Below are 25288 nucleotides of genomic sequence, written 5' to 3'. Positions count from 1 at the left end.
GCAGCTTAAAGGTACAGTCCTTCATTTGCAGCAATCCAAAAAGTAACTGACGTAATTATTGTTGAAAAGTATACTTGGTTTAAAGATAGTAATTGGACTCAACTCCCTGTGAATTTATTCTTTCTGGCATGCTGTCTATTTGAAGAAATCAATGAAATAACGCATCGTTGGAGATTTCCGTTTAGTAGTTGGTTTTTTTATTCGGCGAAGCGCGCAAGCGTTGAGAAGACACACATGCGCACGCGGTTCCTATAATTTGTCGGTTCAGTGCGCGACATCGCGTAGCTGCAATCGGCTCAGTAAGAACGTGTTTGGACGCTGAATTCAGGCCCAATTCAAAACATGACTCAGCAACTTCTGATTTGAAATCGAGATCCTAGAATATTGTTTTTCTTGAAATATACAGCTGAAGCTGAGCTGAAAGTTCATCAGGTTAGTTGTTCAGCAACCTTCTTTAGATTTTGAGCACTTTTGTTGCTTCAAACAAACAAAATGCACATATTACAAACTAGATTGGCAAATTTCGAATACTCCAATATTCGGTCAAGTGCGGTTTCAAATAATCGAATACTAAATTATTCTAAAATGGACAGCCCCAGTGGCTTTGCCTTGTCGAAAAACAAAGGGATTTCAAATGGCACAACAATGACTGCAAGCAATCTTGATATTTAGTAGCCTTTAGTCAAGTCCCACGCGCTTACCCGGACATGTGACGCACCCCGGATGCTGACACGTAAAAAGACTAGCACGAGCGGCGAAGCCGCGAGGACCTTTACCATCTCGTGGAGAACGCTTATGTTTTTCTTTACATTTGTCTACCGATTTGGTAGACATGCATAATGCATTACCGTTGTGAATTGACCAATGAAAATGCAGAATTACTAACGTAAATCATGCAGCCGTCGTCTGGCGCCAGACAGCATGCGCGCCATGGCGCGTGTGCTGTTGCTGGTAACCGCAAACCACCGTTTATAATTGGTTTATATTGCTTGATTTATATTACGGGAATAAATGAATAAGTGATTAGTTCCACAAGATAGTAAAGGCCCTCGCGGCTTTGCCACTCGTGCTAGTCTTTTTATGTGCCAGCATCCAGGGTGCGTTACGTGTCCGGATGGTCCGGGTATAGGCGCGTGGGACTTGACTAAAGGATAGATATTTAGCTGTGAATCAACGGAAGTCTTTGAAGTAAACCGCCATTCGTTTTATTCCTGATCTCCTAAGATCACCTCACAAATGCCATCATTTACACTCGGAAATTCCCTATACTGACTTGCTTGACCGAAAAATGATAATAACTTGTGGGTACCGTCGACTGCACTCTTGAGAAACAATTCCTGTTAAATATTTATTCAAATTGGGTCTTTTTTTCCTTGTCCTTATATCCTCAGCCTGGAATCCGTTATGCTCTAGCTTTGTGGCCTAGTGAGTGATCTAAGCGAGACTTTTTAGCCAGACGTAAAGAAAAACGTGGCCTGAATCCCGAGAGGAAAAGATTTCAGAAAGCTGATTTATTTTTTTTAATGAATATCATACATATTGCCGAGTCTTTCCAGGAAGTTATCACACATTGACCTAAAAACCCTGGATAAAAGTTGATGTAAGAGTTGTTGAACAACCGAAAACAAGACTGTTATAAACAAAATCTTTGGGAAAAGACTACTTCACTGTTCACTGTTAAGGGCGGATCCAGAGAGATTACTGACAAGGGGGGGGGGGCTCTCTCAAGTAAAAAAGAGAGGCTTATTTGAGAAAATTGCGTTTACTGTCGGGCGTGGGGGCGATGGGGCTCTCTCAAGGAAAACAGCCTTATTTGAGAAAATTGTGTTCACTGCCGGGTGCGGGGTGGGAGGGGGGGGGGGGGTTGGCGGCAGGCGCCCCCTCCGCACTTACAGTAAGGCCAGTATCAGCCACTGACAGTAAAGCCATAATCAACTAATCACAGGTACGTGCCATGAATTAAATTAAACATACTAATCAATTAAATTACATTTTTTTTAATTGCTAGTTTTTTTACAATTCATTTAAATCAATTAAATTACATACACTGGCAATTTCTGTCTAATCTCCATTGTATAAAAAACTTTTTTAAAGCGTATATGTAACAAAATGTGTACAGTTATTATTCCTTAAAGGAAAAATACAACATTTGCAAACATCAAAAAAAGAAATGATCAAATAATCACGAAGCACCTTACTGCATTGTTAGGGACTGACAGTCCAAAGCATCCTGTAAAATCGTGGCTCCTGGTGTGCTGACATTTGCATGAAAACTTGTATTTTTCCAACGCTGGTCGGCCGACCAGCGTTGGAAAAAAACTGACTTTTTTCATATTTAGTTATTCCGCATTTACTTTGCAATTGTTTACACACCTGTGAAATGGTTCAAGCATGCTAGACTGATTCTCTGACCTTACAATTCCCCCCAGTTTAGAAATTGACTATTTCATCTTAGGTGGGGTCAGGGAACCAGACTACAAGAACATGATTGGTTTTCTTGGTTTTTCCAGCATCTACCAGCCCAAAACGTGAAACAAGTCAGTTTAACAAGTTTTGCTTTAACATACTTCTCCTCCAAATCCATTTATTTCTGAAAAGTGCAGCAAAAGCAAATGCTGTACATTCCCTTTAACCCTAAGTGAATAATTTTTAAAAATTGCTCAGAAAAAAACAACTAGCAATTAAAATTAAAAAAATCTATTATAGGCTGACTGACACCCTGAACTCAGACATGCAATGCCAGCTGTTCATCAGTTACACTACAGTTACACTTTGTCCTTATAAATAGATTGGTCTCTGTGTTTTACATAGCCACCGTCGTACTAAATGAGGCATGTGTGTTGTGTGTTTGGTGCATGACTGCGGCATAACTCATCACCGGATCACGCAGTGCTTCACGGTGTGGTGTCTGGCTAAAAATAACGACCGCAAAATGGGGACCAGACCCCAATATTCAAGGAAACGTGGGAGTCGGCTGGGTCTATCCTGAGTGTACATTTAGGACACAGCAATATCATTAAGCCATTCGGCATAATTTTTTTCTGAACATTCCAAATATTTTAAGGAATTTGTACTGCCAAGTGTCTCAGTATATCTTCTGTGCAGTTAAAGGTAGAGTACATCATTTGCAGCTATCCGAAAAGTAACTGAAGAATTTTTTGTTGAAGCTTACTTGGTTTAAAGAAAGCAATAGCAATAAACTCCCTGTGAAATGATTCTATCTGACATGCAGTCATTTTGAAAAAAAAAACAATAAAAGAAGGCCATTTCCAAAGATGTCAAGTGATGCATTTTTGGAAATTAAGTAGTTGGTTTGCAATTTGGAAAATCTGTGGATGGGTGTCGAAAGCGTAGACACGATGCACACGCAGTTGCTATTATTTGTCGGTTCAGTGCGTGAAATCGCGTGGCTGCAATCAGCTGAATGAGAACATGTACCGAACGCTGATTTCTGGTGCAATTCAAAACATGACTCGGCAACTTTTGAATTGAAACCGAGATCCTGGAATATTGTTTTCTCGAAATAAACAGCATTCACAGAGCTAAAACTTCATCAGGTTTGTTGTTCAGCACACGTCTTTAGATTTTGAGCACTTTTGTTTTTCAAACGTAAAAAATGCACAAATGACAAATGATCTACCATACCTTTTAAATATTTATAAATCATATGACCTCACAAATAGTCCTATATAAGCCAACATTAATACCAAAAAAATATGAAGTACGCATACTAGTACACAATTTAATTCACAAATGTCCATGATACCGAAGTCCTCTGCACTCAAAAATAAAATCCATTTTGAGGAACGACCGTAAGCTACTAGATAGAAAAGAAATTTTACTCCTCAAGTAAGAATAATAAAAACATGCGGACAAGTCAGAAACTGTATCGATCTCTTAACATCGTAATGTCGCGAACACACTGCCCTACAAATCTTGCCTTTAAACACACACAAGCCCTGTGCACTCAACAAAGTGATATCTGTTATTTTAACAGCCTCGTTGCTCCGCAAACACCCTTTCAATCATCTCTCACATGGAAACACCGATACTTTTCTGTTTTTCCAGTATTCTAATACAGGATCAACAAATCTGGCGCATTGTGCAATAAATTGAGATACATCGAGTCCAAAACACACAAAAATGAGAAGACTGAAAAAAAGGAGAAAATTTGAGGAAAATATTGCCAGTGGCAAAAGTACCAGCAGGTCTTTCAACATCCAATTCTGGATGAAAAGGAAGGTTGAAGAATTGGGAAAAATTGAGATTTTGACAAAACGGAATTGCAAAACGATGCCAACCGCTGCAGGCAAGATAAGAAAACCAGGCTTACTTGATTCCTTTCCATATCATGAATAGACTGCTTCACAGTTTTTGAAATGTGGTACCGACCGTTGGAGCAACTTTTCAAGTAAACTACCTTTGTTACATGTATATCTTTTGGTCCAAACTACAAAGAAATTTCAAAAACGGGGAGAGGGAGGGGGCGGACAGGATAAAAATGTAGGCACGACAAGTTTATAAGTGCTTTGAAATCCGATGGTTATCTTCGTTCTTATTTCAATGTTTTTAATCACAACACTGAAGGAATTTTTGCAAGGGGGGGGGGGAAAGGGGGGAGAGGCTGGTACCATTCTTCCAATTGGGGCGCTGTTCATATCCGACGATGAAAATAATAATAATAAAAGAACATTTGTAAAGCGCCGGTATCCGCCTAAAAAAGGCGCTCATGGCGCTCGAGGAGAAAGTCAAGTTAAGATTGTGTGTTGTGAGAGTAAGCTTGTTTGTACAGGTGAGATTTTATGTTTGTCTTAAATGTTGTGATGGATGGAGATGATTTGATAGCCAGAGGGAGTTGGTGCACAATTTATTGCACAATTGTGTACAAAATAACCCCCTCTAGAATCTACCCCCACTGGCTAGGCCTCTGCGTCCAAATGTTGGGGACAGGCGGACATAAAGGTAATTATTATTAGAATAATTGTCATAATTTTTTTTTTGTGTCAGAGCAGGTTTCCCCCCCCCCCCCCCCCCCGGATCCGCACCTGAATTTGGTACAAATGTTTTAAAGTTTGTACTGATTTGTCAAAAAACCTTTATACAAATGAGTGACAAACAGTTGCAAACAGATACTTGGAAATTTAATACACATTGATTGATTAGGCCTAGGGAAAAAAAACATCCGAAAATTATCCAGGTAGGTACGTAGGTAGAAAATAAGTTTATTTTGTACGTGTAACTTTCTTTTAGGTTTGTCTGTCGGAAGGTCCGTTTACCGTAAACACTCGATTTTTTCACAGACGTATTCTGTTTTAAAATGAGACACATTAAGATCTGCAGTTTGTTTCTAGTTTACAAAAACTCTAAGAAACCCGATAAATTTATAAAAAAGTTTTCCCAGCTTTTTCTCATAGGACTTCTACTGTGTCTGTGATCTGATTGGCCAAAGAGACTACAAAAACCCTTAGAATCAGAAGTTATACATGTTCAGGGGCCACAAATCACCATTAGGCCAACCAATGATTAATCCCCAATCGGAAATGCTGTACTCAAATCGAGATCAAGCGCAATTTGAGCGTGTGCGTCAGTGCAATCTGTTTTAATCCGAGCTGCCGTGCAGCAAAAAATTCGAGATTCCACCTGAGATGAAAAATCATAATGATAATAAAAAAAATCCCCAAATATGCGGAGAATTGGTGAAAGCGCACGTAGGCCATGTCTGCTCCGCGCACAGGTGCGAAATGGGATGATTTAGACCGCGAATCGGAGGCAACTCACGATCAATCAGTCCAATAAACTACCCAGGTTGATGCAGCATCCCTGGCAAGTGCAACAGGCAGGGAAAAAAGTAAGAAAGATGCCAGGAAACAAATATTGGCCAACGATATTTTTATTTCGAGGCGGCGTCAAAAAAAGTAATAGTTGACACCCAGCGTCTCACATAGCGAGACATCTAGGAGTATAGGTAGCCCTTGAAATTAAACTTGTCAATTTATTGTCCCTGGGCCACAACGATCATTTGAATTTTATTCAAACCCTGGGCATTTGATTTGATTTGATATGGTTTATTTTATTCAACCATAGCAGCCAAAAGCTGAATTGCGGTTAAATTACATTAAAAAAACAACAAGAAAGTTGCTCATAAAAAAGAAAATGATGAATAAAAATAGAAAGGACAAACATTGATCATTAAGTTAAACTAAATCATGTGAAGATTAAAATGTGTAACTGCACCACGCAGGTTTACAAGGATCAAAATCAAGATGAATCAGTGTTGGTAAAATGCTTACCGGTACTGCTAAAGAGAAAAAAAAACACACTGTGTATTAGAACTTTCCAGCATTCCTCCAAAACTTCCAAAGTGGAAGAGACAAACTTCGAAATTTAAAACTTCTTGAAAAAGTCTGTTGAAAATCGTGAATTTCTGATTCATTATGCATTGCACCATTAACACTTGACAAGTTTATTTCAAAAATACGACATACGCCATTTTGTTCCCTTTTAGAATCCTGCTCTCTCCCGGCTGCCCAAAAGCAATTTCGACAGCTGTTATATTCTTAAAACACAACTTAAGAATACAATAAAGCGAAAATAAAGCTTAGATATAGCAGGTTTTTTATTCCTTAAAGTTTCATAACTGTGCAAAAAGTCACCTTTTCAAATGTTATATTCTTAAAACACAACTCAAGAATATAATAAAGCCAAAATGAAGCTTAGATATAGCTGTTTAGGCCAAAAAAAAATTAGTTCTGCTTCCGGTTTCCCTACCAACCCTATTCTGACAACACTACACTAATTTTTTATTGGAAAAATTAGAAGAAAAAAAAACACCCAAAACCATCAATTACTACCTTTTAATACCCTTGACTTCACGCAGACACCTCCATATGATCGTAAACACAAAAAAATTGGCCAAAAAAATGGCTTTATTATTTTTTAAGTTTCATAAACGTGCAAATTTTCACCCTTTTCAAATGGATATGTCGTGTTTCGAAAATATCCTCTTCTCTCCATTCATTCTTACATATTTTGTACATGCTCTCACTTTAATGTGTACTAACGTCCTCACAGATATTGCGGTGAAGATCAGAGATCTTGAAATTTCCATTAACAATTCCGGACAAAAATTTGAGATACTTTATTATCTCAGTCGGTTCTCTTTCTTAAACTCCTAATACGGCGTGTGTCGGTGATCATGTGGAACTTTGTACAAGCGTACCCCATGTTCACATGCATGTGTCTACTCAATCAATACGCTGTGCAAGCAAACATTCAGCAAATTGCCCGTATCGGACAAACAAAACATGCTGTACCGGTGTGCCGTGGGGATGATTTATTGAAGTAGTCGGTCGGTGTGGCTTTCTTTTTATAGACTGATTGCGTGCGTAAACTAGAAGTAAATACCTCAATTTTTTTTTTCCTTTTTTGTTGGGGGGGGGGGGGGTATGTTCCACAGAGACCAAATTGACAGGTAAAGGCACACTTGACTCATAAATTGTAAAATGGTTTGCGTGACAACAATTTTTTTTAAAGGGAGTAAAAAGGGAAAAATGAATGAAATTTTAGTGTTTGATGAAGTGGGCTACTGTGATTTCCTTTGGAGCACTTAATGTGCACTGGTCAGGTTTTTTTTTTTTAGCAAGTGGAAAATGGAGTGGATTTGCTGTCACTGCATCCAAAGTTCAAATGGTTTGGCTTCCGACATTTTTGTTGTTGCAATTCAGAGTAATTAGGCCTAAACTGAATGTGACAACCTGGCTTAATGAGAAAACGTTCCACATTTTCAAACATTCAAGCGTTCGATTATGTTTTAGAGCAAACATGACATCCCTGACATTGGTTTTTTCAATTTCACACATGTACCTCTGCAAACTTTTTTATAATACCAATATCAATAACCAAATACAATACTTTTCTTCGATACAAATTTAAGGCCACCATTCCAATAAGCACCGTCGATATCAGAATTTTCAATAATCAATATATCTGAAATCCAATATCAAGAATATTTGATATATCGATTATCCCATGTAAAAGTTAAAGACCATAAAGATGACACTTTGATAACAAAATCTTAAGTCCCAATTTTCCACTGCTTTCTATATGTGGAGCATATTGCTCAAAGATTTTAAAGCAAATCTCAGCACTGATCAGTTTGGTTTCTTTTGAGGTTTTACAAAGGGGAGACCGTGAATTCCAGCGAATGCAGAGCACAAAGCGACGTCGCTTGGCATTTCGCAATGTTTTTATTTTGAGTCACAAGCACGAGTTGCCGCCGAGCTATATTTCATTATACATTAGGCCAAAAAAACAAATATTCGGTCTCTGGTCAGACCAAAGTTCCAGAATTGACGCGGCCATGCGGATTTTTTTTTTTTTCTTTTTTTTTTTTTCTTCAAGCTTGGATTGTACAGACAAGGTGGGTACTATTTTGCTTTTTTGGTGTCCTCATGTACATTGGTGTCCTCCATAATTTGCCTTGGTGCTTTCGATCATTTGCCTTGGTGCAATTTCCCATTCCTTGGTGCTCTTTGGTAAAAAAAAATTGAGGAGGTGCGGAAATAGAGGGCGTTGTTGGAGCTACCGCGGAACATTTTGGAAAAAAAATGATCGACGCGCATGATTAAAATCGATGCGCGCGCTGACCAGAGACCGACTTTAATTTTTTTTTTGCCTTAAACAGCAAACGTTCAACACAGAGTAAAAGCACAAATCCGGGAGATTCATTTTGACGATACTAACATATTTTCGATGTCATTCCTCAATATCAAAAATTTCAATACGATTAAACCATTGCTATCGGTTATATCGATATCAAAATAATGATAAATAATCGAGTAATATCGATATATCAACGGTGCTTACATTCCAACCATTTTGGACTCTACATTTATGGGAAGGGGGGGGGGGGTTAAAAGCAACTGTAGAAAGATTTGAGCAAATTTTCTTGACAACTGATGCAGGTGTAAGTCTTGAGCAAAAATTATGGGAGTTTGAAACAATTTTTTTTTGATGGCATATAATTTTCAGAACAATTTGGGACATTTTCTGAAGAAAAAAAATTGGGAGGAATTTTTTTTTTGGGGGGAAATGACACTTTAGAAAAGTGTTTGAAAATTTCTGACAAAAATAGCAAAATTTACCTTTGAGCGCCCAAATCGTGATGAGGATTGTGATTATTTCTAAAACTCTACACAGCGGGCTGAACACACACACGATCATATCTATTACAATTGTCCCCTGCAGTAACTAAAGAATGTGTCTTTTCCATCATACAGTGTGTTTTCCCCCACTTCCAATTGATTAAGATCGCTTTAGGCATGGGATTAGAGTTTAGTTCCAAAGATGACAATTTCCTGTTAGCTTGTGGAAAGCCTGATCGATTCACTATGAAAACACCCGGACATCGTCGTGCCGTTTGCTGAAAAAAAAGTCTGTGTATGATGATTTTTGTTTTGCTTGAGGCTGGGAGTAGGGAATGAAAATGCTTCGCCGTGTCATACACCACCATCCCGTGAAATTAAGGATTATACACATTTTTCTTGACACTTCTTGGATGAAGTGTCACTAGCCTTCCGGTTAATGTATCTTCATGATTGAACGCATTCTGAGCTTGGATTGCCGGACAGATTATAGGCCTAAATAGCTGTGCATCAAGGTTGAATTGCATGAAGAATGCACCTGTTTTCAAACTCCCTATAGCTAAAATTGACACTTGATGTCGTAGTGGACACTACATTGGGCTTGACTGCCCCAAGGAAAGTACGATCATGGGAAAAGCCAATATTATAACCCTAACAAAACTATGATGAAATCACAAAGACAGATCATTACAAAGCTTGTCACATTTTCAAAACATATCTGCTATCAATCAGTCTTGGGAATTTGTACAGCTTGTCCACAGGTACGTGTCTACTGTTTGTTTTCCCTGTTCTGTATAAAGCTCATAATGGAAAAAATGTTGCCGCACCTGACGCCACTTAAGCAGTTGGGTACAAAGTCTATAGAGAGTCAAGAACATTTTCTAAGTATTTCCTAACAAACTTGGAAATGTTTCTCATTGTCCCAGATTCATGTCTTATCATCATTTTTGCAATAACTGACCTTCATTGAGATGTTATATGAAGAAAAAAGTGGCGACAGGTTGCAACATTTTTTTTTCTTATAATTATTGTCACTTGCTTTCCCCCCTTATAATATCCGGGGAATTATTTAATTAGAGAATAAAAATAGCTGTCAAATCAAGACTTACTGCCGCACACACGTTTTACCAACCACAATATTCACTTTGTCTTTCACTTGATAAATCAATTAATTAAACACTTATTCTATGAGCCCACTCATCTGTTTGTTACAGAGGAACATGAATTTCATTTCTCGAAGTAACAAGAAACTCAACCAACATGTGAACGATCAATAGAACCGAAGCCCTACAGACACTTTGGGCCAATTTCCCTAGTTTTAAAAATTTGAAGTTACTCAGATTCGGAACATGGCGGAATAATCCAAAAACCTTCCAAGTTCCATGCCCAGAACTTAGTGAACACTGCAGCTACGTCAAAGGAAAAGACAGGTGATTTTGTGCAGTGAGAAAGATGCATATAGTTACTTTTAGGACCCCTATAGGCCTAATGGCTAATATTTGTTTCGCTTTACGGAAGCCGACCGGGAGGCAGTTGTCAATCAAAATTGAAGGTGACTGCTCTATGTTCCGACACCCCTATGTTCCGACAACCTAGATTGTGTTACTCCCGGTTAGGGTTAGGGTTAGGAATAGGAATATGTGCAGTCGGAACATAGGGGTGTCGGAACATAGAGGTCACCAAAATTGAATGTTTCTCGGACTTCATTTCCCTTCACTTCAGAGCCATAAATTAGAAAGAAAGAATAAATCTGTCCTTCGCCAGCTGTTTACGGGCAAGTTCAAAACACAGAGGGGTCCTAAAAATTAACTAATGCCCCAAAGAACTTATGAGGTCGGAAAAAGCTAGTAGTTGAACTTGAAGTACTTACAGAGTTTCCGTGATTCCCAATAAGCTAGCGGGCACGTCCGTCAGGTTCCGCCGGGTGCAATTGACGTGTGTTCCCCCGTCATGACAGCAGCACAGCGTCCCGGGACACAGGAACCCAGTATCGCCACACACACGGCTCGATATCACCACACGAAGGCAAAGAAGGAGAAGTAAATAAACGCTGACCCGTGGCAGTTGTACGGTTTTACACTCCATCTTGGAAGGAGAAATTAGTTGGACATTTCCACACCGATTTTGACTCGAGAAAGCTTGGAATCTGTTTCTGTCTCGACGCGTTGAGGATTAATAACTTGTGTGCGTGTTGTCATTCTTGCCGTCGTACTAAGAGAAACACACGGACGTTTACATTCCACGATAGGGGTGGTGAACCCGCACACATATTGTCTCGGGGAGTCGCAACCAGCTTTTAATATAAAAATGTACCTTAAATTGATCATTTGTACACAAATATATTTCAGGCTTTTATCATGAGATACATTATAACTATTTATTTCGCGTGCCGACCAAACGTTACTCAGAAGTTAGCAGAAAATAAAAGGAATTATCAACCTGCGCTTTTACAGACCCCTAATTTTAAATGTAGTCGTCCACACCCGGTGCTTCCAATCACGACGCTCCTCTCTTACACCTGTTGTAGTTTTTTGTTGTCACGAAAAAGTTTTCCCAATGACATTCAATGCAAATGTGTACAATACAAAAAGTTGACAATGTACATGTACATGCTATGTCCAAAAGGTTTAAAGGCCGGGGGGGGGGGGGGTGAGGGGGGGGGGAGTGACAGGAAAGTTCACGTTGCTTTCGATTGGGTTAATAAAATTCCGAAGGATGTAAGCATGCTCCAATTCCTTGGCTCTATGTCCAATCATAGTCCAATCACAAGGAGGCTTTACAATCAACAGCAGTATCCGGTTCGTTAGTAAATACGTCATACACGCGCGCACACCACTGATTACTAGCGCCCATTGGCTACAAACGCTCGAGCTGCGTTAACTTCCGGTTCCAATCGTGCAGAAAGTGCTGGAGGTGACGTCACACTAACGAACCGGATACAGGTACATGAGGAAAAAACTGAATAAAAGAAGCCTCCCCATTGGTTGCAAGTTCCCTTTATTTGCATATTCTAATTTGCACATTTTTGGATTACCTTATTTGGTCTGATAAATTAAACGTATTGGTTCACCCGTAAGCATGCAGCACAGAAAACTTATTTGAAATTTCAACATGTTTTCTTGAATGTGGCATTATCTTCTTTTTGGAGAGTCGCACGTTTACAAAATATTTTTGTTATTTACTTTGTCAAAATTTATCACACAAATTCCCAGGACATTCAAAATGAGAACCTTACAGATAAAGTAGTAAACATATTTTCTTTTTTATTCATCAAATAGAGTTGTTCCCTTCACAAAGTGGAAGATAACTTAGATAAGAAAATCTATAGTACTAGAACAGATGTAATGAATATTGACAGCAATAAAGTTGAAAGCAAGAAAGTTGGAAGTACATGTATATGTTTGCTTATAAGATCATGAAGTACTAAATAGGCCTATATCGAAAGTCAAAGTACAGCAACACTTTTGAACATCAACTCGAGTCCTGACCTCGTACATATATGCATAAAAAGGGGAAAACCCTCAAAGCTGAAATATTATTGGTTACTTAATACTGTGATGATTATTCATGAGCCTTCCCTGTCGTTTGATTGGCTTAGTTCTCTTATGATGGAATTTTAATATCGGATTTTGGCTTTCACTAACTGAATTCCTGAGCACTGTAAAAATATAAATATTAACAAAAACAAAGGTTGCTTGCCGAAACAGCCAAAACATATCTTTCTGTTATAGAAAAAAGACTCTTTTCTTTCCTGATTCATACAGCACCTAATGAATATTAAATAGAAAATATCTCAATTTTTACACGCAAAAAGTTGAATAAATACTTTATTACACACATAAAAATATCTTGCTGGTTATAATATGGCATGGCAAAGTGACTTTTCATCAAATTATAAAAAAAAAACCTGCAGACAGAAGGAACCAAAGGCAACCTTTTCTTTTTGCTGTAATTTTCAGAAATGGATGGATTTGGGGGTTAGCATTTTATAGCAAAAATTGTTTACACTGACCTGTTTAAAGTTTTGTGTTTACAGATGCTGAAAAAATGCTGTTCTTGTAGTTGGGTTCCCTGACCCTACTTTTTACAAGACAGAGCAATTTATAGACGTCAGGAATTGTCAGGTCAGGGAACCAGACTAGTTTGCTTGCACCCGTTCATCGATGTGAAAACCGATTGCAAACAAAATTTGGACTAACTAAATTTGGTAAATTGGGGGCAGTATTTGAAAAAAAGTCAATTTTTCCCAATGATGGTCCGCTGACCATCGTTGGAGTTAGAAATTCATACAAAAATTCCACTTTTCTTGAAAATTACAGCATACCAGGTGCCATGATTTCACAGTATGCTTGAGACTATCATTCGCTTACAGTGAAGTAAAGGTATTTCATCTAATTTGGTAGTTTTGTGTTTTGATGTTTGCAAATGTTGTATATTACCTTTAAGTAATATCTGATTTGTGTACACACTAGAGAGGGCACATTTTGCTTAGCAAAGACAGCCAATCAGGTGCTCACATGTCTAGCTTACATCTGCTCTTTAGCATTCTGTGCCTTTCCTTGCTTGTTTGTTTTGCTTTTTTTGTATTAACGTAAAAATGGGAACAAGGAGAAACCAAAACATATCACCTGGCTGAAAAAAAGATGGCCATGAAAGTTGCCCAGGATGAAAAAAAAACTATAGGATTCCTATCCCTAAACTTTACTGTTTATCTCTGTCGATTCCTCATCGCTGCCCTCCCCCGAGAGAAAGTGATAACTCCGCCCACATTGCAACCCCTCCCTGTCATTACCCATGATGCACCTGTCGTCGCCATCGTGTGAGATGAAGATCACTTTGAGACGAACGTGACGGAACTCAGGGATGAAAGTGAGAAAGTAAAAGATGAAGGATAGGACCATGGTCAACTCAGTGAAGGCGCTGACGAGATGAGCTACGTAACCCTGGGGATAATCAGAGAGTGAAAAGAAGTGACGACAGGCAGAGTATACTGTCCGAAACGTTGAATTTTCCCCGGTTCTTTTCAGAACGTCACAAATTCACAAAAGAAATTTGTTACATGGTGTAACCGTACACTTAATCTTACAGTGAAGCCTGGTTTCCATATCGATATCATATTTTCCATATCGATGTAAGAAAGTGAAACGCAGACAGGACCCAAACTGCAACGCTGACATATGGAAACATTTCATCCGGAAGTGTTGTCAACAACTCAGACAGACGCAAACTACCTGGTAAACGATCGGCAAAGTTCAGCCCGGTTCAACTTTGCCGACTGTTTGGCGTACTGTCTGTGCAGTCTGCATAGTTGGCGTAAGCTTAACGTCGATATGGAAACCAGGGTTAAGTGATAGTGCTCACTATGAACCCAAAAAGATATGAATTTTGGTGTTTTTAATTTTGGTATCGAATTTGCACATTGGGGCACCTGCAGATAGACACAAATTCTCATAGGTGCCAAAATTGGGAGGGGCTATTGCAAGTTCATAAACTGGGGGGGGGGGGGGGGGGGGGATGGTGTTCTCTTCCTGATTGTTTTTCTTGTTGAAAAATTCCCGACAAAAACCCATTTTATAAACAGGTTGGTTGCGGTACCTGCTGCTGCATCAGACTCTAACCAGTCGACCTTGGCAAGCTCGGTGGTTGAGTGGTGAGACGTCTGCACTAGTAAGCAGAAGGTTGTGGGTTCGAGTCCCGCCCAAGGAAGTGTGTAAATATTTACTCGCTAGCCCTCAGACAACACAGATTTTTATAAATTGTGTTTATAGAAATAAAAATATGTTGGCAAGGGCGCAACCAATATAAAAATTTTCATCTCCTCAACGAAAAATTCCATCTTATAAAAATAGTCTTCAACCCTGCTCTGGCTGACTGAACAAAAAAATTGCATGCCCCCTGTGTCCTCCCCCCTTCTCCCCCCCCCCCCCCCCGATCCATCACTGGTCAAATGTAAATTTCAAACATTTTGTCCAAAAACATTTTGTCCAGTGCATTCTCTAGAATGACAAATAGATCTCACAAGAATAAATGCTCACCCCATCCAACTCCTGCCAATGCTGTTTGTCATCGACATGGTGTTGAACCTCAGACCACCCAATTGCAGCAAGAATGGAGGAAATAAGGCCTGAAGTTGCATTGTTAAGGCACCTGAAATTTGCACAATTACGCAAGCGAGATGTTCGGGACTAAAGGTAGAGTATATCATTTGTCATTTGTGCATATTTTTGGTTTGAAGCAACAAAATTGCTAAAATCTTAAGAAGGGTGTTGAACAACTAACCTGATGAAGTTTTAGCTCAGTGAATGCTGCATATTCCGAGAAAACAATATTCTAGGATCTCAATTTCAATTCAAAAGTTGCAGAGTCATGTTTGAAATTGCGCCCAAATTCAGCGTCCGGGACACGTTCTCATTCAGCCGATTGCAGCTAAGCGATGTCACGCACTGAACCGACGAATTATAGCAACCGCGCATTAAAATTAAAATTGAAATACTTAAAAATTTGAACACGGAAATTTCGAAAAATGCGTCTTCAGACGCATATTTGGAAATGACATTCTTTAAGTGTTTTCTACAAAATGACAGCATGCCAGAAAGAATAGTTCTTCCAAGAATAGTTCTTCCAAGATTTTGAATAACGAATGCTATTGACGAAATTGCGTTCTGTGACCGAAAGGCTGTGCATGGTTTTTCACTGTTTTCTCAGAAGTATAAATATCCGCTAAGCTTAAACTTCAACAGGTTATATTTCGAAAATTCTTCTTTGGATTTGAGTCTAGTGGTGTTACTATTGGGGCCGGGAGAAAAACAAAATGCATATAAAGTAAAAGATATCCAATGCAAACATACATTCTGTGCCAAGTAGTCCTTTCAGTCAGAATCAATCAAGTGACTGTTTGCTACAGCTAATTCCAGCCTACATACAGCAGGATTGACTGGCCGTGACTGTTTATGTAACTTTGCTTTGACTGTGGGTAATTGATAAGCCAGCTGTGTCCACAACTTGCCTGCTTTGTCTGTTCATGGTCTCTTGACTGAGTTTGCTTGCTTGACATATGATCTGACTGCTGGGCCCAATTTCACGGCGCTGCTAAGCACACGATTTTCTGCTAACAGAGCCTCCGTCTATTTCATGGAGACCGTAAGCATAAGCACAGCAAAAGGCACGCTTACTTCAGCGGACAAATTTGCTTAACTTAGTTAGAGACGTAACGATAGAAATCTCCGACCGTTAGCACATCCACACCTTGAAATAGTGCTTAAAGGTTAGCAATTTTATTCTGCTATGCTAAGCACAACTTTTCTGCTAACTGTTTAGAAATTGACATTGGGCCCTGGTGACTAGTCTGTGTTAAAAGTGTAGCAGGGGAAGTGGAAGTGAATTTTGACTGTCTGTGACTGTTTAAATAGCAGGAGGGTTAATGAGGTCAAAATACACAGTAACACTTGAAAAAAAAAACCCTCAAATTCAAAGGATACAAGTAAAGATGCTAACAGAAGACATAAGACTCAGCACCAGACGAAGGCGGCAGACAGTACCATTACCACCCTGAGGGGTGAGCATCAGGTAAGAGAGGACAGTCTGCAGTATACAGTAGGCTGCAGAGGGCCAAAATAAGAGACCCGCCCCTAGCATGTGAATGGTATAGACCTCTGTAATCTGTGAGAGTAATATTGAAGTCTGTTGAAACATAATTCATAAACTAATTGCATCGTAAACATTTTTAAATGATTATCTTGTCAGTTTTACAAGACCATTTTATTACAATTTATTGCATACCCGGGTTGAGTTTCTGTACAAAGCAATTAATTTACATTTGCCAAAAAAAAAGGAAGCAAACCAATAGATTACATATGTAAGAAAATTAAATCAGAAAAAAAATTTACTGAAATGTAATACAGGATGACTAATAAATAATAAAAAAAAAAATTCAAACCCTTTTTTTCACAGCTTAAAAAAAATACATGGCAATTATCGATACACATTTAGAGAATGTATTCCATTAGCTTTTCAACACCGACATAATCTTTCCATTCAGGTAAATTATTATTGAGTTTATGAGTTATGGCCAACTGACCACAAGTACTGTTTTTTTTCTTCATTTTGTCCACCAAATAAATAAAGAAAGAAAGATAAAAACATTAAAGAAAGCAAAACTACCCTCACCCCAAATCCATTACATTCCTAATGAATGACAATTGAGACCGTGGACAGATTGGAAAATCGACACTTATTTTGAATTGGCCATAACTCAATAAATATTTACCCGATTGGAAAGATGCTTTTGTTGGTGAAAAGCTAGTGAAATATAATCTCCACATGTTTTGATATTTCCGAGGATTTTTTTTAAAGGTGTGAAAAAGAGTGGGCTTTGAGGTCATTTGTTTGTTTGTTTGAGACATCCTGTATTTTATACAAACACTGCATATGAGCCATACTATTATCAGTCATCCAAGGAAAATGATCCGTACAACTGATCCTAAATTATTCACGAACTGTGGCAGTGAGAAAGATTACTTTATTATACTGAGACACTTTGATCTTCACGTTGTTATTTATCTTTTTAACACTGAAGATCAAGGAACTCATGCCGTCTTTCTTTTTGATAGCTATACATGTAATATGAAATGGGTGATGTACACATCTAGCCAGCAGCGTAGCCGGGCCCCCCAACAAATTTGTCGCCTCCCAGTCGCCCCCCCCCCTTGGAATTTGTTAGTCCTATAAGTGACCATGGTTAACGGGTTTAAAAGCAATTGCCCCCCCCCCCCCTCAACTGTAACATCCAGCCCCCCTCCACTCACACCCCTCCCCAACATTGGCGAGAACCTAAGCTACGCCAATGCATCTAGCAGGTAGTTAACCATTTAACAGGCAGCGTAAAATCTTTGGTAGTGTAGATGCGGTCCAAAAACCTTTACTCAAGAGCAAGGCCATTGGTATAGCGCCCTCACTCAAAATCAAATCCCCGGCCAAAACTCACCCTGACCGTTGCCACTACCGACATCCCCACCCCGGCTGCGATACCCAGGACAAACCCGGCGATGTTGAGCCGTCGGGAGTGCTTGGACAGATCGCCGGTACTCAGCCGCACCAGTCTGTATCTAACATAGGAACCTGCGACAACTTGAAGAGAACAAAGGCAAAAACAGTATATAAACTAAAGAGTGTTAAATGAGGGTCAAAATAAACAAATTTAATGTTTTTTTTTCATCACACACAACAAATCATGAAGAAAATTAAGTTGACAAACGTACTACTTAGAAAAAACTGCATAGCTCATTAGTGTGGTGCAACCAACCGTTTCAATGCCATCGTTTTAATAAGAAGATAATTTGGCCTCAAATTTAATTTAGGAATGAATGTTGCAACCTGACGCCACTTTTTATCTCCATATATCATCTCAATATTAAAAGGTCAGTCATTGGTAGAACGCCATGGTCCAGTGGTTACGGTGTTTGACTCATGTACGAAGGTGCGTGGGTTCAAACCCTGCCAGGAACATGGTGTTTGTGCCCTTGAGCGAGACACTTAACTACAATTGCCTCTCTCCACCCAGGAGTATGAATGGGTACCTGTGAGGGTAGGGGGCTGAATGTGCGCTGATATCGGTTGCCGCGTGGTCCCATGGCCTGATGAACGGGGAATAATTGTGCAGCACTTTGAGATTGTTGATACGATGGAAAGCGCTATATAAGCACAATTATTATATTATTATTGCAAAAATGTTGAAAAGATATGAATCTGGGACTGAGAAACATATCCAAGTTTGTTAGGAAATACTTAGACAATTTTCTTGACTCTCCATTGACTTGTACACAACCACTTAAGTTACGTCTAGATACTGCATTCTTTCCTCAATTTATGTTAACTGAATGAGTTATCAAATGTAGAAACAAAACTGAAGAATGTAAAACTAAAAAAATATGGTCTGTAATGTGTAGTTATTAAAAAACTTTCATTTTTTTTGCTAAGGAAGTTAGGACGTGCTAAACGCGTCTTAAGTTTGGTGAAATCGATCCTAGGACGAGTCGCGAGTTAAGACGAATTACCCTCCGAGTCTAAAACGTGTCTCAGCGTTTTGTGAAATCGGCCTCTGGCTTATTGAATGACTATCACATTTACATTCAACGTACCAAGCAGAGATGACGCATACAACAAGTAGCTGAACACGATGGATGCTGGCGGCTTGGAGCCCAGAAAACTGCCAGGAAATTACAGATTGTACACATTATCCGACGACTTCACAGAATACATGAAAAAGTCATTTTATTCTAAACACCAAAAACACTCTCGATGTGGCACATTTATGAGGAGTTTAGGCCCTATGACTGGCTTAGTCCGAGTAACTTGGACCCAACTTATCGCCTTTTTTAACATTTTGGACATGGTCTGGCGATAGACCATGTCCAAAATGTTAAAAAAGGCGATAAGTTGGGTCCAAGTTACTCGGACTATGACTGGCTGCATTATGGCCAGACTGGGACTGAAAAACATGCAAAACTAAATCAGGCCAACTTTACTCACTCTTCAGCCAGCAAAATTCTCCAAAATGTTCATTGGGCAAAGAAAAGGTCCTCAGTATTTCAACAACCATGTTTGAAGACTCAATTCAATTTTTAAAGGAGACTTTTCTCAAATATTTTGCAAATGAGATGGAAGTCAAGTGATTTCAAAACGAGGCTAAAGACTAGACTGGTACATGTCCAACCATGGTCCAACTGTTTGATAAAAATGACCTCTTCATTCATATTAGTCCAGTGGCGTAGCCAGGAATTTTTCAGTGGGCGGGGGCGCTGGAACATTTCATTGGGGGGCGTCATGTAGATCAATGATAATTTTTTTAGAAACTCAACATCTCAATGGTGGGGGGGGGGGGGGGGGACAACGGGAGTGGGGGGGGGGAGGGGGGGCAACTGGGGGGCGACAAGGTTTCATGAGGTTCTGCCGCCCCCCCACGGCTACGCCACGGTATTAGTCTGGTACGTGGCAGACTATGGAGAAATGTGTAGTAAATAGAGACTAGTTCCCGGTTCATGCCACATGTTTATTTTGGCACAGTTGATTGATGCAGTACTGAAGCGGTGTTGGACTGGTTGCTTCTTTTATTGCATGTTTTCAATACCTCAAGTTTTGGGACTCTCATACACAGTATTGAGAGAGTCCCAAATTTTCGGACTAGTGTTTTACGTAACGTTTTTGTTTACTGTTTTACCTGAGATAGGGAAAGAACGGAGCCACGTCATTATTTGCAACGGCCAGAGGAAATGTGATGCCTATCAACAGTGTTGCTATGACTACCAAGCTGACTGGGATGAAAGCCAGGCCACATCTCGGCATCGTTGCTTAGGTTGAGAGTGTTTTCTGAAATTTGTGGAAAAAGATATTATCATCAAAAATGTATAAACTGCATTAAAAATTTTAATTAAAAGAAGTGAGTGAATAGTCAAAGGTTATTTTTGACAGCTCAACTTCAAATCAATTATCTTATTAATATTATGGAAAGAATTCGATACATGGCCGGCCATCACTAATTTTTCCCGCCTGCAATGACATTGACCGACATGTATCAGCCATCAGAAAGTGGTAACAATTATTAACATGTAAAGTCACATAAATTTAGCAGGGAAAATATTGAAGCATTTATTGAGAAAACATATTTTTTTAGACCAGTCTCATTGGGTTTGTGCACAGGGTGTCAAATGATGTCCAGGTAATTGGAACTCTTTCCCTTATTATCTTCATCAGTTTAGTGGTAAAGTGTGGTTTAGGACCCTGTTCCATTATGAGTCCGAGTAACTAGAAATCTACGGATCACCTTTTTTTAACAATTAAACATGGTCAAAATGTTAAAAAGGCGATTCGTAGAGTCCTAGTTACTCGGACTATTTATCTTTACAAAATTGGAAATGTTTCTCAGTCCCAGATTCATGTCTTATCATCATTTTTTCAATGAATGACCTTCATTGAGATGATATATGAAGGAAAAAGTGGCGTTAGGTTGCAACATTTTTTCCAAATGTTGAACAGACAAGAATCTGGGACTGAGAAACATTTCCAATTTTGTTAGAAAATACTTTGAAAATGCACTCGATCAACTCTCCATCACGTCCATAGACTTTGTACACAACCAAACATTGAAACAAGCAACAAGTGGCATCTCCCAGTACTACTACGGCCTACCACATTCTTTCCGAAAAAGACTATGCTTCAGTTAGAAGGACAAACATCAGAAACATCAAAAGCCAAATTTTCCTAATAAAAACTGACACTACGTCACTACGACATACATGACATAGCTAGCGTTTAAACACCCGCCGTGTCTGAAAAAAAATTCAATGACTTCCGGATACACGTCGACACGGTGAGGTTAAATAGCGCCCCCTATCATTTTTTTAATGGACCTCGGAAACTGGTGCATGAACTGGTTCTGGTTCTGGTTGTATACTGTGCAAACACCTCTTAAGTGGTTATATGAAACAAATAACTTTCGTTCAGTTCAATTAATAAATGCCATGCGGCACAATTTTTGTTTGTAGATGAAAACAAAAATCAGAGTCAAGAACATACACAAATCATTACATGTTATTTTGCCCATATTAAACAGTAGATGTCAACACTTTTGAACAAGAGTATGCTTCAAATGCAGAGGAAATGCCAAACACTAATTTTAACAAAAGCAAAACAATTAGGGCCTATAATTATTGTGGTAAGCGCGAAAAAAAAATGCAATGCCAAATTCAAGTCAACTTTAATTGAACGAAAGTAATTAAAATACTCGTTGTGCAGAAGATAACTCAAGAATTACCTATTGTACTGAAAATTGTTTTTCTCCATTTGATTGTAAGTGAGACCGTCGCCTATTTCAAGAGGAAATGTAAAACAGTGCGACAAAAAAAATGCATATTTAACGTAATCGTTTTCCAGACGATATCTCCCGAAATACCTTTTGTGTCGAATAATTGCAATTTTTCTCTATTGATTACTAGTGATATTCTTAGCAAGAGTGTTAAATTTCAAGAGGAAATATGAAACAAATAACTTTCGTTCAGTTCAATTAATAAAGTTGACTTCGGTTAGGCAGGAGTTTCTCATGTTGAAGAAAATCCTCTATGTTGACCAGCATTTGTGCAGTGCGCCCTCTTTTGACAAAATATGTTAAATTAGCAAAAGTGTGCTAAAAACTCGGTAATGTACTCGTTTTCCAGACGATATCTCCAGAAACACCTGTTGTATTCAAATGACCTTTTGTCTATTGATTGAAATGTATGTCAGTCATACGTCTATTAAATTTCAAGAAAAAATGTTGAGCAATTATTTTAATAGAAGCCAAACAATTGACCTATATTTACGGAAACTGAGGGGTCCACTGTACTAATTCAAGCCCCATTGAAAACAGTGTAAAATCAACAAAGTTCAGGGCCAAGTAACATGCAAGCCAACATCACTGGGGTTTCTGAAACAAAAATTAAATTATTGTCTTGTCTTCATCTTTTCATTTCTGTTCAATTTTAGGTACATTGGCCAATTACATTTTTAAATATTCACACCCATCACCTCCCGATAAGTAATAGTTCCCAAGCCTGCATGTAGTCATTTTACAAGTGGCATCCTTCCACTTTCACAGGCAAATAGGACCCATTTTTCATCCGTATTTTTATCAAGCCTGCCCTCAGATGGAAGCCCCAAAACCGGGGAGTTGATCCCTGGGTATAGGCCTATTTACACAATTCCACTGTTTTTTTTTAAAGCCAAACGGTCTCCGTTTCAAACGAAATTGTGGGGGCACTTTATATGCTTATGACTCGCGTAGAAATTATCACTTGAATTAGTCACCCTGAGTAGCATTTGAGTTTTTTTTTTTTTTTTACCCCGGCTGCCCCTGCCTCGTTTATTGTCTCACTTATGTTTATAAATAAATCATGTAATAAAGACAACTCAACAACAACAACACATAATGAAAAACATTAATTTTCCTTTGAAAAAGAAGAAAACATAAGACATTTATATATGTCGGTCATATTCACATTATCCTGGCATGTCTGGAGTTAGTACAAACAATAACAAATTGTTGCTCTCAATACGAACAATTGTTGACAGGCAAATAACATTTGCATAAATAACAGCCAGGCCAAAAAACCAAAATCCAAATTGGACAAGTTTCAAGGAGGAGAAAAAAGAAAAGGGAAAAATAGAAGACTTCTTAGAGTCCACAAACGCCCAAAGTATTGCCCAGTGGGGTGCGATGATAAATAAAATGTTCATAAATTTACAGAACAATGGACAACTGCAATGCATAGTTTATTTTAACAAATAAAACTGTACTGATGAAAGAATTAAAAAGCAACAACTTCGGCACCGTAGCATTGAAACAAAATCTGATCTTCTAACAAAAAAAAAATCACTGAATTGATTTTTCAGTGGTAAAGAGTCATGAAAGAAAACTATTTTCTAATGAAGGAAATGCTATGGTACATCCTTGAGGTTTTTTCTTCCAAATTAAGTCGTGCTGGCAAAATGAGACGAAACTTAGCACAGGCTGAAATGGAGAAAAATGCCAAAAACTGAATGGGGTAATATATTTTTTATTTTTTCGATTATCGGATTTATTGATATTTGTTATCTTTGATGTCTACTACACATATTTTTAATAAGGAAATAGTATAAAAATCGAGAAATAAATGTGTCTGTAAGGAAATACAATTGGCATCTTTCATTTTCACGACAGCAAAACAATCGAATTTTAAAGGCCTTTTTTCTCAGTATTTTACTTTTATGACATGTCGATAAATGCGAACTTTAAACAGCCATAACTTGTCAATGGAGTGTCAAATTGAAGAGCAACAAACAGTACTGTAAGGAGAATTGTTTTCGCTCATGATATCTGCAAACCCTCATTTTGACCTCTGCCCAGTTGTGTATTTTGCCAGAACGACTCCAAAATTTGTTTTCATTCAAACCTTCCTATATCCTCCAAATCTATTTCAAAAGGCGTCCAACTCCCCTGTAATGATTCTACGCTCTGAACCTTCCTCAATCCTACAATATCCTTCAAAAACCTCATGGATTTTGATGGATCTGGTAGGTTTAGGGTAAATAAAGTTGGAATTAGGATCGAGAATACAGGTATTGGAAAATTTTGAGGATTCTTAATTTTGTTTTTACAATCAGACAAACATTAAAAAAAAATCCCACTTTGTAGCTGCAGTTTCAACCAGAACTTTTGATAAGCCTCAATAAAACTGAAGTCCAACATTTATTACAGAGCACCAAAGAAAATAGGAATAAAAAAGTGGTAAGTGATTATGCATTTTAAAGCAAAATCTGAATCGTTTAAAAGTCTTGGATAACACATGTTGGTGATATACAATGTATTAATTAAAAAAAAAAAGGAAACAAACGAGATTGAGTTAAGTCCATTTGCTTTTGTCACAGTTATAACTGGACTTGTGATTTGACTTGCGATTGACTTGTGATGAATTTGTGATAGGCGTATGATTGACTTGTGATGACTTGCGATTGACTTTGGATAGCCCTCCTATGCAAACAAACACTCTGTGCCAAGTAGTCCTTTCAGTCAAAATCAATCAAGTGACTGTTTTCAACAGTTAATTCCCAGCCTACATAAAGCAGGATTGACTGGCCAGGACAGTTAATATAACTCGAGACAGCCCTTTGTCTGTTCATGGTCTGTCGACTGAGTTTGACTAGTAACGGTGGCTAACTTGACATATGATCTGACTGCTGGTGACTAGCCTGTGTTAAACTTATAGCAGGGGAAGTGGATGGACATTTTAACTGTCTGTTTTGACTGGCTAGTGACTAATCTCTGATTAATATGTGATGACTTGTGATTGCAAGTGATCGCCTTATGATTGACCGATGATTGACTTGTGATTGACTTGTGATTGACTTGTGATTACTAGAGACTGACTTGTGATTACTAGTGATCGACTTGTGATTGACCTGCTATGATTAGTGATTGACTAGTGATTAACTTGTGATGGGCTCAGAAATGACAACTTGGGGATACTTAGAGACAGTCTTATTTTTTTATAATTGTACAATTTCGATAAGAGGTGGGCGGGGCAATGAAATGGGGGGGGGGGACTTAGCAATTTAATCCCATGTACTTTATTATGTCA

General features: G+C 38.5%; 1 protein-coding gene across 5 annotated transcripts; it reads right to left on the bottom strand.

Moving 5' to 3' along the window:
* Positions 1-13479: 13479 nt before the first annotated feature.
* LOC119721459 (DNA damage-regulated autophagy modulator protein 1-like) lies at positions 13480-21492 on the bottom strand. Of its 5 annotated transcripts, none has more exons than XM_038191543.1 (7): positions 21327-21492; positions 20359-20507; positions 19280-19347; positions 18127-18269; positions 16622-16802; positions 15179-15267; positions 13480-14086 (listed from the first exon to the last, which is right to left on the bottom strand). In XM_038191543.1, the coding sequence occupies exons 2-7, from the start codon at positions 20481-20483 to the stop codon at positions 13838-13840; spliced, it is 855 nt and encodes a 284-aa protein (XP_038047471.1). In that variant the 5' UTR covers positions 20484-20507; positions 21327-21492; the 3' UTR covers positions 13480-13837. The 5 variants fall into 5 exon arrangements, with proteins under 5 accessions (XP_038047471.1, XP_038047484.1, XP_038047475.1 ...); XM_038191556.1 differs by having other exon boundaries at positions 18127-18260; XM_038191547.1 differs by having other exon boundaries at positions 21434-21477.
* Between the last annotated feature and the right edge of the window lie 3796 nt (positions 21493-25288).

This window comes from Patiria miniata, unplaced genomic scaffold, assembly GCF_015706575.1.
Source record: "Patiria miniata isolate m_02_andy unplaced genomic scaffold, ASM1570657v1 HiC_scaffold_1, whole genome shotgun sequence".
NCBI lineage: Eukaryota > Metazoa > Echinodermata > Asteroidea > Valvatida > Asterinidae > Patiria > Patiria miniata.
This window is presented reverse-complemented; position numbering and strand designations above follow the sequence as displayed.